The sequence below is a fragment of the Eriocheir sinensis genome, chromosome 17 (genome assembly GCF_024679095.1).
Source record: "Eriocheir sinensis breed Jianghai 21 chromosome 17, ASM2467909v1, whole genome shotgun sequence".
In the NCBI taxonomy this organism is placed as follows: domain Eukaryota; kingdom Metazoa; phylum Arthropoda; class Malacostraca; order Decapoda; family Varunidae; genus Eriocheir; species Eriocheir sinensis.
In genome coordinates, this window is record NC_066525.1 from 3,648,080 (window position 1) to 3,664,012 (window position 15,933).

A 15,933-nucleotide genomic window follows, 5' to 3' on the forward strand; every position below is an offset into this window, starting at 1 on the left:
ATGATGATGATGATGATGATGATGATGAGGAGGAGGAGGAGAAAAAGGAGGGCGAAGTTGGCATATGGAGGTTGTGGAGGGGGAAAGGAAGGGGAGTGAAGGACAAGAGAGGGGAATGTAAGGGAAAGTAAAGGGAGGAGGAGGAGGAGGAGAACTGCATGTGGATTGTGTGTAGAGGGACAGAAAGGAAAGGAGAAGAAGGGAGAGAGGAAGAAAACGTAAAGGAAAAAGAGGGAGGAGAAAACGAGGAAAATGGAATATGAGGATGACGAAGAGGAAAAGGAGAACTGGCATGTGGATTGTGAAAAGAAGGAAAAAGAAGAAGAAGAGGAAGGAGAAGAGGAAGGAAGGACGGAGTGGGTGGAGTGAGAAAGAGCGGAAGAAGCGAAGGAAGGGAGAAGGGGTGGGAATGATAAAGTGGGGATGGCGGAGAAGGAGAAAGGGGTGGAGAAAAAAAAAAAAAACCCGGCAGTAAAATCGATTAATTAGGAATGAGAAAACAAGGAAGATAAAACAGAAATAATACAAATACGAAAACTTGACACACGTATTAATGGACAAAAAAATGGACCATGAAAACGACGCAGAAAAAATAACAATCTAAGCTTATTCGTCGATATGTCTGTCTGTCTGTGTGTGTGTGTGTGTGTGCGTGTGTGTGTTTGCCTGTCCATCAAGAGAATTATGTTAACCTTTTCTGGAGGCTATTATTCATTGTGCGTGTGTGTGGGGGGGGGGGGTGGAAGGGGATATTTAAGTAAAGGTTATGAAAGATTTGTAAAGGTTAAGTTTGAGCTATGGTGTACATGTGATATTTTTTCTTCATTATTATTATTATCATTATTATTATTATTATCATTATTATTATTTTTATTATCATTATTTCAAAGTTTACCAGGATTCCCTTTCTTGGTTAAATCGTACTTGCGTAGTGTAACCTCTTCTTATCTTCTCTTCCTAACTTATCATACATTATCTTACACTTAAACATCTGTCATTTATGTACTTATCATATTCATTTACTACGCATTATCTAACTCTCATTTGCATTATCTCATCTACTATCTTTTAAGTTCCTACGTATTCTGACTCTTCCAAAAGTAAATCTCTTGATATTTTTATAATCCAGACGAGTTAAGATGTGTGTGTGTGTGTGTGTGTGTGTGTGTGTGTGTGTGTGTGTGTGTGTTTTACCTCGTTGTTTTAGTGTATAACATAACTCGACTACTACTCCCACTACATCATAATTAGGCCTATTTTTATCACCTGGCCGGGAAGGTTAATTAGGTAATGCACACCTCCAGTTAGGGAAGGCGATAACAGCTTAAAATTCCCCCCAGCCTGATGTAAGGACCTACGGGATGTATTTTTCAGTGTTGTGTGTGTTTGTGTTTGCGAAATAAATCACGTGTAACTACCTCCTGTACCCCTCGAAAAACAAACAAACAAACAAACAAAAAACATTCCTTCCTACTCTATATTAACCCAGGACAGTTTTAGAAGCTTTTGTAAATTTGATAAGACTCCTGTGTTTGCGTGTGTGTGTTTGTGTGTGCTTGTGTTTCTTACTCTTCAATGTCTGGTCATACTTATGTCAACTACTCAAATTCAGATCATAAAAAGAATAAAATGGGTGTAGGAAACATAATAGTGTTCCTCTAATGACCGCCCTTGTATAGTTCCCATTTTCCTTTTAACTGGGGAAAATGGGGAATATATATAAATCCCGCTCTTTGATTTATTGACTTACTGAGAGCGTTTGCAAATTGAATCGTACATTGTTCCTCTGAAAGAACGAAATCACCCGTGTACAGTCTCCCTTTCTCTTTATTACCTGAGAAATATGTATGAGTTATCCCTCCTGATTTACTGACCCAAGGGACGTTTTCTATTAAGAGCGTTAGTGTAATGAATCACGTGAATGTCTCGCAAGAAAATCGATTATACTCTGTGACTGACGACCCCCCTCCTACCCCCCTCCTCCCTACCCCACTCCAAGCATTCATATACAAGTGGAGTTATCGCGTGAGACAAAGCCGTAACATAAGGACCTGAATCCCCCTAAACCCTCTTCTTGATAAGGTAATAAACGAGTGTACTTAGAAGGAAGGAATGTGAGTGTTAAGTGTTCGTGGAAATGAGACTTGCCGTTTGTTAGTCTAAGAAAAGGAGGAAAAAATATTAAAATCCTCTTTGTTTTCGGAGGAGGAGGAGACAAAGATACCAGAGAGAAGGTGCTCAAAGTGAAGGATAGGAAGTTAAGGAAAGAAGACAAAGAAAGGAACAAAGAAAATAAGAGAAACAAAAGGAAATGAAGGAACGTAATTGATGAGAAAGGAAGGGAAAAAAAGAGAGGATGGAATGGAGGGAGAAATGAGAGAGGAACAGACAAGAAAGGAACGCAAGGGAAGGGGAGTTAAGGAAAAGAAAGCAAATAGGGCAGAGAAAGAGAAGAAAATGAAGAGGAGGATGGGATGAGAAGGGAAGGGAGCAGAGGAGAGAGAGAGAGAGAAGTGAGAGATCAACAGATAAGGAAGAGAAGAGAGAGGAAGAAAATGTATGAGAAGAAAAGAGAAAGGAAGGGAAAGAGAAGGAAGAAAACATATTGAAAGTAAATGAAGGGGACGAGAATGGATGGATATGGAATAGAATGAAAGGGAAGGGAAGGGAAGGGAAGGGAATGGGAAGTAGGAGAAGGGAAAGGAAGATGGAGCAGGAGATGGGACAGGAGCAACAAGTAGAGGCAGCGGTCATCACCACCACCACCATCTTCACTACCACCAGCACCATCACCACCACCAACACCACCACATCGTCCTTTCAAAGTGATATGTATGAGGCGCGCAACACAGTATCTACACACACACACACACACACACACACACACACAAGATATTCACACTGCAATATATACACTCACTATACGCACACACACACACACACACACACACACGCGCGCAAGATCTGACCAACACCCACCCCCACACACACACACACACACACACACACACAATAGCACAGAACTTCATTTACTAAGTTTATATATACAGACAGAATTAGGTTGGTATTTTTATATAAATCTTCATATTTACTAGTTTCCTCTCCTCTTCCTCTTCCTCTTCTTTACCTTGAGAGCGCCGTTCGGTCAGATGGTCAAGGCGAAGGAGAAGAAGAAGAAGAAGAAGGAGAAGGAGGAGGAGGAGGAGGAGGAGGAGGAGGAGGAGGAGGAGGAGAAGAAGAAGAGGAATGTTATTTTTATCATATATACACAGTTTGTCGCCACTCAGTAAACACCTTTTGCGAATGGGGACGTTGAAATATCATTATTATTACTATTATTATTATCTCTTCTAGACCACTACACACGGAAAAGATCATATGTTTGATAAAATAACGTGATATATACCCATAGCTATGAATATATGTCTCTAATACACACTTACACACACATACACTCTCTCATACAGACACACTTGCTTTCTCTCTCTAATAAATACTAAAATCTAACTATGCACAACAGGAAACACTCGTATATGCGGACAGATTAAGTTGTGTCCTCCGCCGGTGAGCCATTTATAGTTTTCAGAGCTTGGGAGGTCGTGTCGTGTATCAGTGTGCGTGAGTGTGTGTGTGTGTGTGTGTGTGTGTGAGTGTGTGTCAGTGTGTGAGTGTGTGAGTGGGGGGGTCAGACAAGCCAGGAAAGAACGAACGGCCTAGCGAACGAATATCAGTGATTGTGTGTAGCCATCCGCGGTGCTGTGTCTTCATAGGATTCCGTTGATAGATAGATAGCGAGAGAGGGAGAGAGGGAGTGGAAGGGTCAGGCATCAGGGCTCAAAACTATAGGATCTCTCACACCGAGGATCCCAAACTCTACTCTGAACACGATTCGATCCTGCTTTTAGGGGATCCAATGACTTTGTGGATGCTCTCTTATTAGAACTTGAGGTCTGATGGGAAGGAGAATGGGATAGAGAGGAGGATCGATAGAGAAAGAAGGATGAAGAGAGGTGGAGGATAAGAAAAGGGATGAGAAGGAAGAAAAGAGGAAGGGAGATAGAATGGAAAAGAGACGATAGATGATAAAGAAAGGAGGAATGAAGAAGAAGGCGGAAGAGCAAAGGGAAAAAGATGAAAGAATAGAGAAAAAGGAAATACAAAACAGATAACGACGGATAGGAGAGGAAGAAAGATAAAGTAAGAGTGGAGGAAGAGAAAAAGGAGAGAAAATGAAATGAAAGAAAGGAAGTGGAAGAGAAAGAAAAAAAATCTACCAAAAAGACGAAGAGGAAAGAAGAATGGAAGAGTGAAAAAAATAATGAAGAAAGGAGCACAACAAAGCGATACAGATAAGAAGCCAAAGAAAAAAACAAGAAGAAGAAAAGAAAGAAAGAAAGAAGCAAGTTAAGACAATACGTGCGTGTGTGTGTATGTATGTGAGTATGTACGTGTGTGAATGTATATAAGCCTGCAACTGGACACTCCTCTATGTATCTATGTATCTATGTCTATGCCACAGCTAGGACCAGAGCAAGGGTTGAGACGTGAACGAGGGCCACGCAACTCCACAAGTGACGAAGCGCTGACGATGGAAGTGGGCGACCGGCGTGAGGGGCGGCGGCTGATGTGGGCATGTCTGTTGGGGGGCGGGAAGACAGGCAGGGACGGAAGAAAAGGGACGGGAGGAAGGCGATGGAAAAGCAGAGAGAAAGAGATGGGGTAAGAGTTGGGAGAGACGTGAAGAGAGGGACAGCAATATGAGAGAGATGGGAAGAGAGACGGAAAGGAAGAGATGGAGAGGGATGAGAGGGACGGGAAGAGATAGACGGAATGGGAGAGATGGATAGAGAGGAAAAGACAGAGACAGGAAGGCAGAGACGGGAGGGAAGATATGGGAAGACAGGGAAAGCAAGAGAAGATAGAGGGGAAGGGAAAGATGAAAATAGACAGTAGGGGAGGGAAGGGAAGGGAAAGGAAGATAAGGGACGGGAGGAGGGGGAGAATGTATTAGTTTAGGTTAGTCATCCCTTCTAATGCTACATGGGAATAGAAAATGTGTTATAGTCTGTTGACGGAGCCTGTTCATCTGGCACCTAGGCAGCGTTTGTTACGGCTACTGTGATTGGCTGCACCCTCTTATGTTCTTATGTACTATTATTATTATTATTATTACATTTTAACTTATATTCTTGTACTTATTACTAGAACTTATCATTACTACTACTACTACTGCTACTACTACTACTACTACTACTACTACGACCTCCACCCATACCCCGTTTCCCCTTACTGTCTTATACGCCTCCTCCTCCTCCTCCACTTCATCCTTCTCTTCCTCTTCCTCCTCCTCCTCCTTCTCTTCCTCCTCCTCCTCCTCCTCCTCCATCTAATCAAGCCATCCATGCATCTCCTCGCCCTTCGCTCTTTTTATCTCCAAACTTCCTCTCTCTCCTTCCTCTCACCCTGCGCCAACTTCCCTCCCTTACTTTCTCTCCTCTCTCCTTCTTCCTCCTTTCCAGTCTTCTCCATACAAAGCTTGGTGATCTAACCTCCTTTCTTTTTCTTTTTGTTTGCTTTTTCATCCTCTGCCTTTTCCTTCTTTTCTTTCCTTCCCACTTTTTCTGTTCATTGACTTTCCCCTCCTTTCTTTCTTTTCCTTCTTTTTCTCCTCGTCTTTTTTTTCTGCCTCGCCTTTCCTCTTCACTAAAAGCAACACTATAAAAAAATACAGTATATATGAAACAAAGGACACGAAGTAATTGAAAGAAAAGGAAGTATTAGAATATGGGACAAAAATATGGAGAGAAATAAAAGGAAATAAAAACAAAGAAAGAGGAAAAGAACGCCAGGAATGAAGGAAGACGAGGGGAAAAAATCAAGAAAAGAAATGAAAGTTTAAAAAAATGAAGGAAAAATGAGAAAATTATTGAAGAGAAAAAAAATTAAGAAAGAAATGAAAAAAAGTTAAAAACAAATGAAGAAAATTATAGAAGAGAAAAAAATCAAGAAAAGAAATGAAAGAAAGTTAAAAAAATGAAGAAAAAACAAGACAATTATAAAAGAGAAAAAAAATACAGGATAAGAAATGAAAAAAAAATGAAAGAAGACAAAATAGAAGAGAAAATCGAAGAGAATGACTGAAAAAAGGAAAGAAAGGAACAAGATATGGAAAGAAAAAATGAAAAAAAAGACAACAAAAAAACGAAGAAAAAACGAAAAAAAAAAAATTACCCGTCTCCCAAAAAATAAAGAAAAAGGAGAACAAGAAAAGAAATTAAGAAAGAAAAAAAGGAGAAATAAAAACAAAAAAAAAATTATGAAAACAAGGAAGTCAACAAAAAAAGCGAAGAAAATTACGTGTCTCCCAAAAATAAAGAAAAAGGAGAATAAGAAAAATAAATTAGGAAGGGAAAAAAATAAACAGAAATAAGACCACAAAAATAAAATAATAAATACCATTACGAAAAAAGAAAACAAGAGAACAAGAAAAAAAATGGATAGTTTCAAAAAAACAAACAAAAAAAAAGAAATAAAGGAATAAAAAGAACGAAAGAAAGCAAAAAAGATGATAAATAATAAAAAAAACTGTCCCCCAATATAATTATCAAAGAAAACGGGAAAAGAAAAAGAGAAAAAGGGAATCAAAAACTCTTTAACAGACTTACCAAAGTATCTGAGAGGGTTCTTGCGCTGCTTGTCATCTGCACCTCCTCCTCCACCTCCTCCTCCTCCTCCTCCTCCTCCTCCTCCTCCTCCTAATCCTCCTCCTCCTCCTCCTGCGATGGTGTTGGATTCTCTCCCAGGCGTGTCCAGGGAGGCTCCAGGCTGCGTTGTGGTCTCGTCAGCTAAAGGGAGAGGGAGATAAGGGAGAGATAAGGGAGACGGATGAGGGAGAGGGAGAGAGGGAGTGAAGGAGGGGGAGACGGAGGTGATGTGATGAAGGAGGAATAGAGAGTTGAGTGCTATGGTATTTTTTTAGAAACTTTTACATATGGTGATAAATTCAATAATATAATAATCTCCATCTATCTATATATGTCTATCTGTCTACCAATTCATCTATTTGTGTGTGTATCTATGTCTATCTAGCTGTATGTCAAACACCTTTTCTATCTGTTTATCTATCTGTCTATCTATCTATCTATCTATCTTTCCATATTATGATATATTAGCAATTTTTGTGGCCTATGAAAAAATATATATTGGAAGTAAAATCGAATAAAAGTTGACTGAGCAGAAAAAGAATGCGAGAGAGAGAGAGAGAGAGAGAGAGAGAGAGAGAGAGAGAGAGAGAGAGAGAGAGAGAGAGAGAGAGAGAGAGAGAGAGAGAGAGAGAGAGAGAGAGAGAGAGAGAGAGAGAGAGAGAGAGAGAGAGAGAGAGAGAGAGAGAGAGAGAGAGAGAGAGAGAGAGAGAGAGAGAGAGAGAGAGAGAGAGAGAGAGAGAGATCCTTTGATCAATCAGTTCAGGTAAACAGATCGAGTAAATATTTTTATTTTTCTTTCCCTCAGCGACTTGGTTTTCTTCTTCTTTCTTCTTCTTCTCTCTCTCTCTCTCAAGAGAGAGAGAGAGAGAGAGAGAGAGAGAGAGAGAGAGAGAGAGAGAGAGAGAGAGAGAGAGAGAGAGAGAGAGAGAGAGAGAGAGAGAGAGAGAGAGAGAGAGAGAGAGAGAGAGAGAGAGTCATAAAGTCAACCATTACTGAGCGGTAATCTTTCATCTACAATGGATCTCTCTCTCTCTCTCTCTCTAATCTATATCCGGGAAATTGCTAGCATTTTTTTATTTTCTAGTTTCATTACTATATTTTTTTCCTCCTCCTCCTCCTCTTTCCTTCCTCCTCCTCCTTCTCCTCCTCCTCCTCCTCTTTCCTTCCTCCTTCTCCTCCTCTCTTTCTGCTCCTCCTCGTCCTCAACTTTCTTTTATAGAGTGTCGTTATTTTCAGCCGCTTCTTCTTCTTCGTCTTTCTTCCTCCTCCTCTTCTTCTTCTTCTTCTTCTTCTTCTTCTTCTTCTTCCAAATTTCCACTTTTTCATATATTCAATTTCAATTTCATTTGGGATTTTTTCTGATCCCCCGTTCCTACTCTTTTCTTCTTCCTCTTCCTCCTCCTCCTCCTCCTCCTCTCCAGCACTTAGGAGTCATTAGTATCATTAACTGATCTTTAACAATCTTTCAAATCCTGGTTAGTGTGTGTGGGAGACGAGAAAGAGGAGGAGGAGGAGGAGGAGGAGGAGGAGGAATAAAGAGTGTAGGAATGAAGGAATTAAAGAAGGATTGAAGAAAGAAAGGAGTGATGGACGGAGGATAGAGAGGAAGAAGGGATTGAATGAATGAGTGAATGATAGAATGGGTGAATGAATGAATGAATGAATGAAGGAAGGAAGGAAGAATTGAATGTTAGCAGGAAGGAAGGAATCAAGGTAGAAAGAGAGGAAGGAATGATGGAGGGAAGATAGAAAGATACAATGGAAAGGGAGAAGAAAAATAATTAAAGAAAGAAGGAATAAAGATAGAAATGAAGGACAAGATTGAAAGAAACAAGGGAAGGAGGGAAAAAGGAAAAAGATGTTAAAGAATGAAGGAATGAAGATAGAAGGAAGAAGAAATCACCACACGAAATAGAGAGAGGAAGAAGGAAGGAAAGAAGTGATGGAAGGGAGATAAATGGGAAGAAGGGATTGAAGGAAGAGAGGAAGGAAGGAAGGAAGAAAGGAAGGAATGAACAGGAGAAAGAAATACAGGAAGGAAAATTAAGAAAAAGATACAAGTTGTAATAAGATAACGAGAGAGAGAGAGAGAGAGAGAGAGAGAGAGAGAGAGAGAGAGAGAGAGAGAGAGAGAGAGAGAGAGAGAGAGAGAGAGAGAGAGAGAGAGAGAGAGAGAGAGAGCGTAGCATATTAAAAGTATATATATTTATTCTTACGAAACACTAATTCGAATTAATGAGTCGTGCAGCTCCGCCTGGCGTCTCGCTGTCTGCTTTAGGAAGGTTTATTGCAGTTAATTTTCAATCCCGTTACTTCCTTACTTTTTCCTTTTAGTTCTCTGTCTGTCTCACCGTTGCCATATTATCGTACTCAGAGCATTGTATTTACCGGTTTCTGAAGCCTAAGTATTGCCAAGAAGCATCAGGATCTAACTCTTTTAACGATACCTATAATTGAGTTTTGTTATTGGAGCCCAGAAGACAGTTTTGGGGTAGGAAGTCGGGAAATATAAGCGGCTGAGTACGACAATCTGGCAACGTTGGTCTGTCTGTTTTCTGTTCTCCTTATCTTTCTGTCCGTGTGTCTGTTTGTCTGTCTGTATAGGTGCCATTCTTGGTCTTTCTGTCTGTCTGTCTCTTTATCTGTCTGTCTGTTTCTCTGTGTTCCTTTTTTTGTTTTTAATACATTTTGCTCTTCTTCTTTTTCTGCGTTATTTTCCTGTTTTTTCCCTTCCGTCTTTTCTTATTTCACCCTTTTCTTGTTTTTGATTTTCTTTGTTTTTTTTCTATTCTCTTATGCTTTGTTCCTCTTTCTATTTATTTTGGTTTTCTTTTTATCGAGAGAGAGAGAGAGAGAGAGAGAGAGAGAGAGAGAGAGAGAGAGAGAGAGAGAGAGAGAGAGAGAGAGAGAGAGAGAGAGAGAGAGAGAGAGAGAGAGAGAGAGAGAGAGAGAGAGAGAGAGAGAGAGAGAGAGAGAGAGAGAGAGAGAGAGATTTAATTAACCATAACATTAAGCCATTTTAAAGATAATTCGACGTCACTTACGGACATTTTTACTCTCTCTCTAATCTTCTTCTTCTTCTTCTTCTTCTTCTTCTTCTTCTTCTTCTTCTTCTTCTTTAAGCTCCAATTCCCAACATTTAGTCAATATTTCCCGCCGGCAGGAGTTTCACGTATCTCTTATCATTCTTTCCTTTTCCTCTTCTATTCGTTCTTTTTTCTCTCTTTTTTATATATTCTCCTTGCGCTCCCTTGCTTGTTATAATGGTAGTTTTCCTCTGTCTTCTTGTTCTTGTTCTTGTTCTTCATTTTCTTCTTGCTCTTGTTGTTTCTCTTCGTTCTTTGTCTTCTGCTTCTTATCTCTCTTTCTGTCTCTTTCTCTTCCTTTCCAACGTTTTTTTTTTCTCTCTGTCGTTTCCTTTTTTCCAATTTCTTTTATTTCCTTCGCATTCTCCTTCTTTCTGCATATTCTCTCTCTCTCTCTCTCTCATTTTTCCTCTTTTCATCCTTCCAACGAAAGAAAACGATGAACAAAAGATAGACAGAAACAAAGAAAGGAGAAGACAAAAGAAAACAAAAGACGAGAAAATGAAGACAATTTGAGACTGAAGAAAACTAATGAAGAAAGAAAAGAAGAAAAATGACGCCAAAGAAAACAATTAAAGACCAAAGACAAAAATGAAGAAAATATAAACAAAAGAAGACAAAAAAGACAAGCAAGAAAACAAAACGAATCCATTCTCACCACCACCACCACCACTACCTCCACCACCACTACCACCATCACTACCACCACCACCACCACCACCACCACTACCACCACCACTGCAACACCACCTCTCACCTCTAACCTTATCCTGTTACGCCCACTCACGATCATCACCTCTCTCTGTTTCTTCTTTTCTTGTCCTTTTTTCCTCCTGTTTCTGTTCTTACACTTTTATTCCACCTTTCTCTCTCTCTCTCTCTCTATGTTTTTATTTATTCATTTTTCTCTCTTGCCTATTCTCTTTTCTATTCTTTTAGCTACACTTTATATTCCTTTCTTCTTTTCACTTGTCTTGTCCTATTTTCTTAAGCTCCTCCTCCTCCTCATGTTTTCTCCCTCCTGTTCTTATTTTCCTTTTCCTCCTCTTCCTTTTCCTTCCTCTTTTATAATTTTTACTTTTCGTCCTCTTTCCTCTCTTTCTCTGGTTTATCCTTGTGTGTTTTCTTCCTCTTTCTCTATTTTCCCTTTTCTCATTTTCTTCCTCTCTCCCTCTCGCTCTCTCTCTTTCTCCTGGTCTTATTTTCCTTTTCCTCCTCGTCCTTTTCCTTCCTTTTAATATTATTTTTACTTCTCATCCTCTTTCCTCTCTTTCTCTCTCCAGTTTATCCTTATGTTTTCTTCCTCTTTCTATATTTCCTCTCTCCCTTTCGCTCTCTCTCTCTAACACTCTCTCCCTCTCTCTCTCTCCCTTAATTCCTTCTCCCCTTCCTGCCCATCCATCATGAACGCCCACGGCAAACAGAGTTCACTCTCCACCCCGGGCTCATTATCCCTTCAATTAGCGACCAGCCCACTTTCCCTTGATGGCCCGCTGACTTGAGGAAACGGCCGGTGTAAGGGCGGGACAGAGAGAGAAAGAGAGAGAGAGAGAATAGAGAAAGAGAGAGAGAGGGAGTTAGACAGACTTACAGACAGACAGATAAACAGACAGAGAGAACAGACCGCTTTTCCCTTGATGACCTAGCTGGTGTTAGGGTGAGACAGATAGAAAGAGAGAGAGAGAGAGGAAGAGAGAGGAAGAAATAGATAGACAGAGAGAAAGAGAGAGAAAGAATTATATAGATAGTTAAAGGAAGAGAAAGACAGACAGAGAGAAAAATAGGTAGACGACAGAGAAAGAGAGGAGACAAAAAAAAAACAGAGAGAGAATAAGATAGACAGACAGAGAAGGAGAGAAGAGTAGACAGAAAACAGAGAGAAAGAGAGAGGAAGAAATACATAGACAGACAAAGAAAGAGAAAGATAGACAGACAGAGAAAAATAGGTAGACAACAGAGAAAGAGAGAGAGAGAAGTAGACAAAAAACAGAGAGAGAAAGATAGACAGACCGAAAAAGAGAGAAGACAGAATAGACAGAAAACAGGGTACGATAGACAGATAGTGATACTTACAGACATAGAGTGATAGATAAATTGACAGACAGATACAGAAAAAGAATTATACAGACACACAGCATCAGACAGAAGAGACTTGCTGATTACACACAGACAGACAGACACACAAACAGAATGAAAAAGACTTACACAGACAAACAGACAGACTGAGAAACATTAAAAACTTAAGCAAAATAGACCAACAGACAGAGAATAAGAGACATACAGACACAAAAGGAGACAGAGAGACAGACGCACAGAAAGACAAAATCAGGGAAACGGACAAAAAATAAAAAAAATAAAAAATTGTCCAAAAAGCATAGAAGTGGAAATCTTAATCTTCCGGAAATGTAAAAGTAAAATAGATGAATAAGTAAATAAATAAAGAAAAAAAAAACTTGAATTCTTTGATCTTCGGTTCCTTCTACCCGAGTCTCACCAAAAAAAAAAAAAAAAGTTTCTGATGGTGAAGGAAAGTGAAAAAAAAGATTGAAAAAGTGAAAACCAGAAATAGAAAAAACAAAAAAAAAAGAGGAAACAAAGATAGAGAGAGCACTGAAAAAAGAAAAGAAAATCCTGAACTATATTCCTTGTACCTGAATGAAAAAAAAACCTCTGATGGTCAAGAAAAGTGAAATAGAAGAAAACTCAGATAAAATAAGGAAAAAAAACAAGAAAATAAGAGCACATGAGGAAAACAGTAATAAGATAATAAGAAAACAAGAAGAAAATAAGAAAATATGAAGAAAAAATAATAAAAAAGAGAAAAAAACAAAAAAGTCAATAGTCAAGAAAAGTGAAAAAGAAGAAAAATCAGATAAAAATATGGAAAAAAACAAGAAAATAAGAAAACATGAGGAAAACAATAAGCAAATAATAAGAAAACAAGAAGAAAATAAGAAAATATGAAGAAAAGACAATAAAAAAGAGAAAAAAAGAGAAAAATAGTGGGATCAGGAACTCGCATACAGAAAATCGCGTTAGAAATGTTAGCACTGTACCTCTCTTCGGGAATTCCCCTGAGACAGACCCGACCCAACCAAGACAATGAAGACAACACCAAACAAGATCACAGAAAAAAAGAGAGAAGACAAGAAAATTGGATGCAAGGATGTGATGAAAATGACGGGGAAAAAAGAAAGAAAACAATAACGTAGACGAGAAAGACAGGACAGGACAGAAAGAGAGAAGACAAAAAGCGAAGAAAAACAAGACAACAAGAAAAAGACAACGAAGAAAACATATAAAAACAAGAGAAGAAAATAGAAGACGAAGGAAAACAAACGAAGGCAAAGGAAGACAAGAAGGATAAATCAAACAAAGGAAAACAAATGAAGACAAAACAAGACAATAAGAAAAAAGAAAACAAAGGAAAACAAGAAGGATAAAGGAAGTCAAATGAAATAAACGAAGACATAAATAAGCAAGCAAAAAATAGTAAGACAAAAAACGAAGACAAAGAAAACAGAACATTAACATCCGAAACAAAATATAAAGTTTTTTTTCTTTTTCTTCAAGGCCTTTACATAACATTCACTTGAGGTCACGTCAGCCACTTAAGGGAGCCAAATTGTCTTCACCGTGAGTTCAACCTTTTTCTTCCTCCCTTCCTTTCTTTTGTCTTCTTTCTCCTCCTCTTCCTCCTTTCTCTTACTTTCTTCCTTCCTTTTCTTACTTTTATCTCCTTTTTTTCCTCTTCTTCTTTCTTTTCTTCTTCCTCCTTTTCTTCCTTTTCTTCACTATTATCTTCTTTTTCTTTCACCTCCACTTCCTCCTTATCTCTTCCTTTCTTCCTTTCCTTCCTTTTACCTCTCTTTTTTCTCCTCCTCTTTCCTTTCTTCTTTTCTTCCTTCCTTTCCTTCACTTCTATCTCCTCTTTCTTCCTCCTTCTCTTCTTCCTCCTCTTTTTTCCTTTCTTCGTTTCTTCCGCTGTCTGGATCGCGTTGTCTTCTAATTGGATGTTTTTTTTCTTCTATTTTTGTACGTGTTCTGGGATTGCTTTTTTTTTTTTTTTTTTACAATGGAAGGTGTTTGTTTTGATTTTCTTTTTCTTTGTTGTTTGTATTTTTTTGTTTTTTTTCTGTTTCTTTTCTTGTTTGAGGTTTATTTTTATGTTACTTTTGATCTTCTTCCTCTTCCTTCTTCTTTTTCATCATCTTTTCTTTTTCTTCTTCTTCTTTTTCTTCTTTTTCCTCTTCTTCTTCTTCTTCTTCTTCTTCTTCTTCTTCTTCTTCTTTTTCTTATTATTATTATTATTATTATTATTATTATTATTATTATTATTATTATTATTATTATTATTATTATCATTATGGCATTGATAAATATATACGTTAGTACATTCTTCTTCTTCTTCTTCTTCTTCTTCTTGTTTGTACTACTACTACTACTACTACTACTACTACTACTACTACTACTTCAACCATTACAAAGAGAAACACAAACACACAGATATACCCACCAATTCTGACTTCTCCCTTCATCTTAATTCTCTTCCTCCTCCCTTTCTTCATCTCTCTCATATGCTCGATCTTAATTAAAGTTCTTTGTAATATACCCGAACGTTACTAACTCTCTCTCTCTCTCTCTCTCTCTCTCTCTTCCCCCTCTTACTTTTACTCATTTAATTTACATTGATGAATATGCAAAGAGCGATATTAAATATGCTATTATTTTCTGCTCCAATCTGAACTGAGAGAATTGGATGAACAGACAGACAGACAGACAGACAGAGGGAAACAGAGATAGACAGACACACAGATACACACACAGAGAAAGAAAGATGGAGAGATAAGTAGAGAGATAGCCACAAGAGGAACAAGAACAGGATGAAGGAGAATAAGAATAAAAATAAGTAAAAGAGGAAGAATAAGATAGACAAAGAGAGACAGAGAGGGGGACGTATAGATAGACAGACAGACACGCAGACAGATGAATGGAAAGACAGGTAGAAAGATAGTTATAATAGGAACAAGAATAGGAAGAAGATGAGTCTGCACAAAATGAAGTAGAAGAGGAAGAACAAGAACAAGAAGAAAAAGAAGAAGTAGAAGAAAACCCAGAAAACGAAGAACAAGGTCAAGGGAAGAGAAAGAAGAGAGAGTGAGAGAGAGAAGAAGGGAGATGAAGAGGACTTAATCTTAACCTTAACAATAGGGAAACATGAATATAAGAGAGAGAAAGAAATTGATAGACAGAGAGAAAGAGAGAGGATGAAAAAACAGACAGACAAAGAGAGAGAAAGATAGACAGACAAAGAGAGAAAATAGGTAGACGACAGAGAAAGAGAGAGAAAAATCACAAAACCACAAAATAAAAGGCGACAAAAAAAAAAAAAAATCGAGCCAGCCCAAAAAATGTTAAAAAAAGTCATTCTCAGGAAGACTTTGATAAATTTAAAGAGCAAGAGGGGGGGGGAGAGAGAGAGAGAGAGAGAGAGAGAGAGAGAGAGAGGGAGAGGGATAGAATATTTTTGGTTTAATTAATCTATATACAAGTAGGTTTAGTTAGGGTTTAATGAGGGTTTAATTATAGGCGCAGGCAATGCTTTTAGTTAAGAATTGATAGAGATATTAATTTTCACTTACCGTTGAGAGATGTGGGTAATGGGAGAAGAGTACGTCTCTCTCTCTCTCTCTCTCTCTCTCTCTCTCTCTCTCTCTCTCTCAAACGCTCATTCCTTCAATTACTTCGTTCCATACTTTATAACTTCCAAACCTCTCTCGAACGGAAGAAAAGCTCATCCAATCACACACTCCACCAGCAAAATGATCTTCCTTCCTTCCTCCTCCTCCTCCTCCTCCTCCTCCTCCTCCTCCTCCTCTTGGCACTCACCCCATATGTCCCACCAGCCCGGGTTGTGTGGGTTGCGGGTTGAGTCCTTATGTCCATTGGCAGAGGTGGAAGCTCTTGAGGGTGCTGAGGTGGAGGTGGTGGTGGTGCTGGTAGTGGTGGTGGTGGTGGTGGTGGTGGTTGTGGTGGTGGTGGTGGTGGTGACTTCTGCAGGGAACGGGACGGAGGCGGTGCAGATCAAGCGAGTGAGATAGTGAGCGAGAGAAAGTGAGAGAGTGATAGTGTTACAGAGATGC

At 38.8% G+C, this 15,933-nt stretch overlaps 1 protein-coding gene across 1 annotated transcript in view; it reads right to left on the reverse strand.

The window, feature by feature from the left end:
- Window positions 1-450: 450 nt before the first annotated feature.
- Window positions 451-15,933, reverse strand: part of LOC126999798 (protein amalgam-like) — a 77,653-nt gene continuing 62,170 nt past the window's right edge. The window contains exons 8-10 of the mRNA XM_050862760.1: window positions 15,680-15,844; window positions 6,666-6,845; window positions 451-4,636 (exon numbers count right to left, since the gene is read on the reverse strand). Of these exons, the coding sequence (XP_050718717.1) occupies window positions 4,509-4,636; window positions 6,666-6,845; window positions 15,680-15,844 (473 nt within the window). The 3' untranslated portion in view covers window positions 451-4,508. The remainder of the gene's footprint in view (window positions 4,637-6,665; window positions 6,846-15,679; window positions 15,845-15,933) is intronic.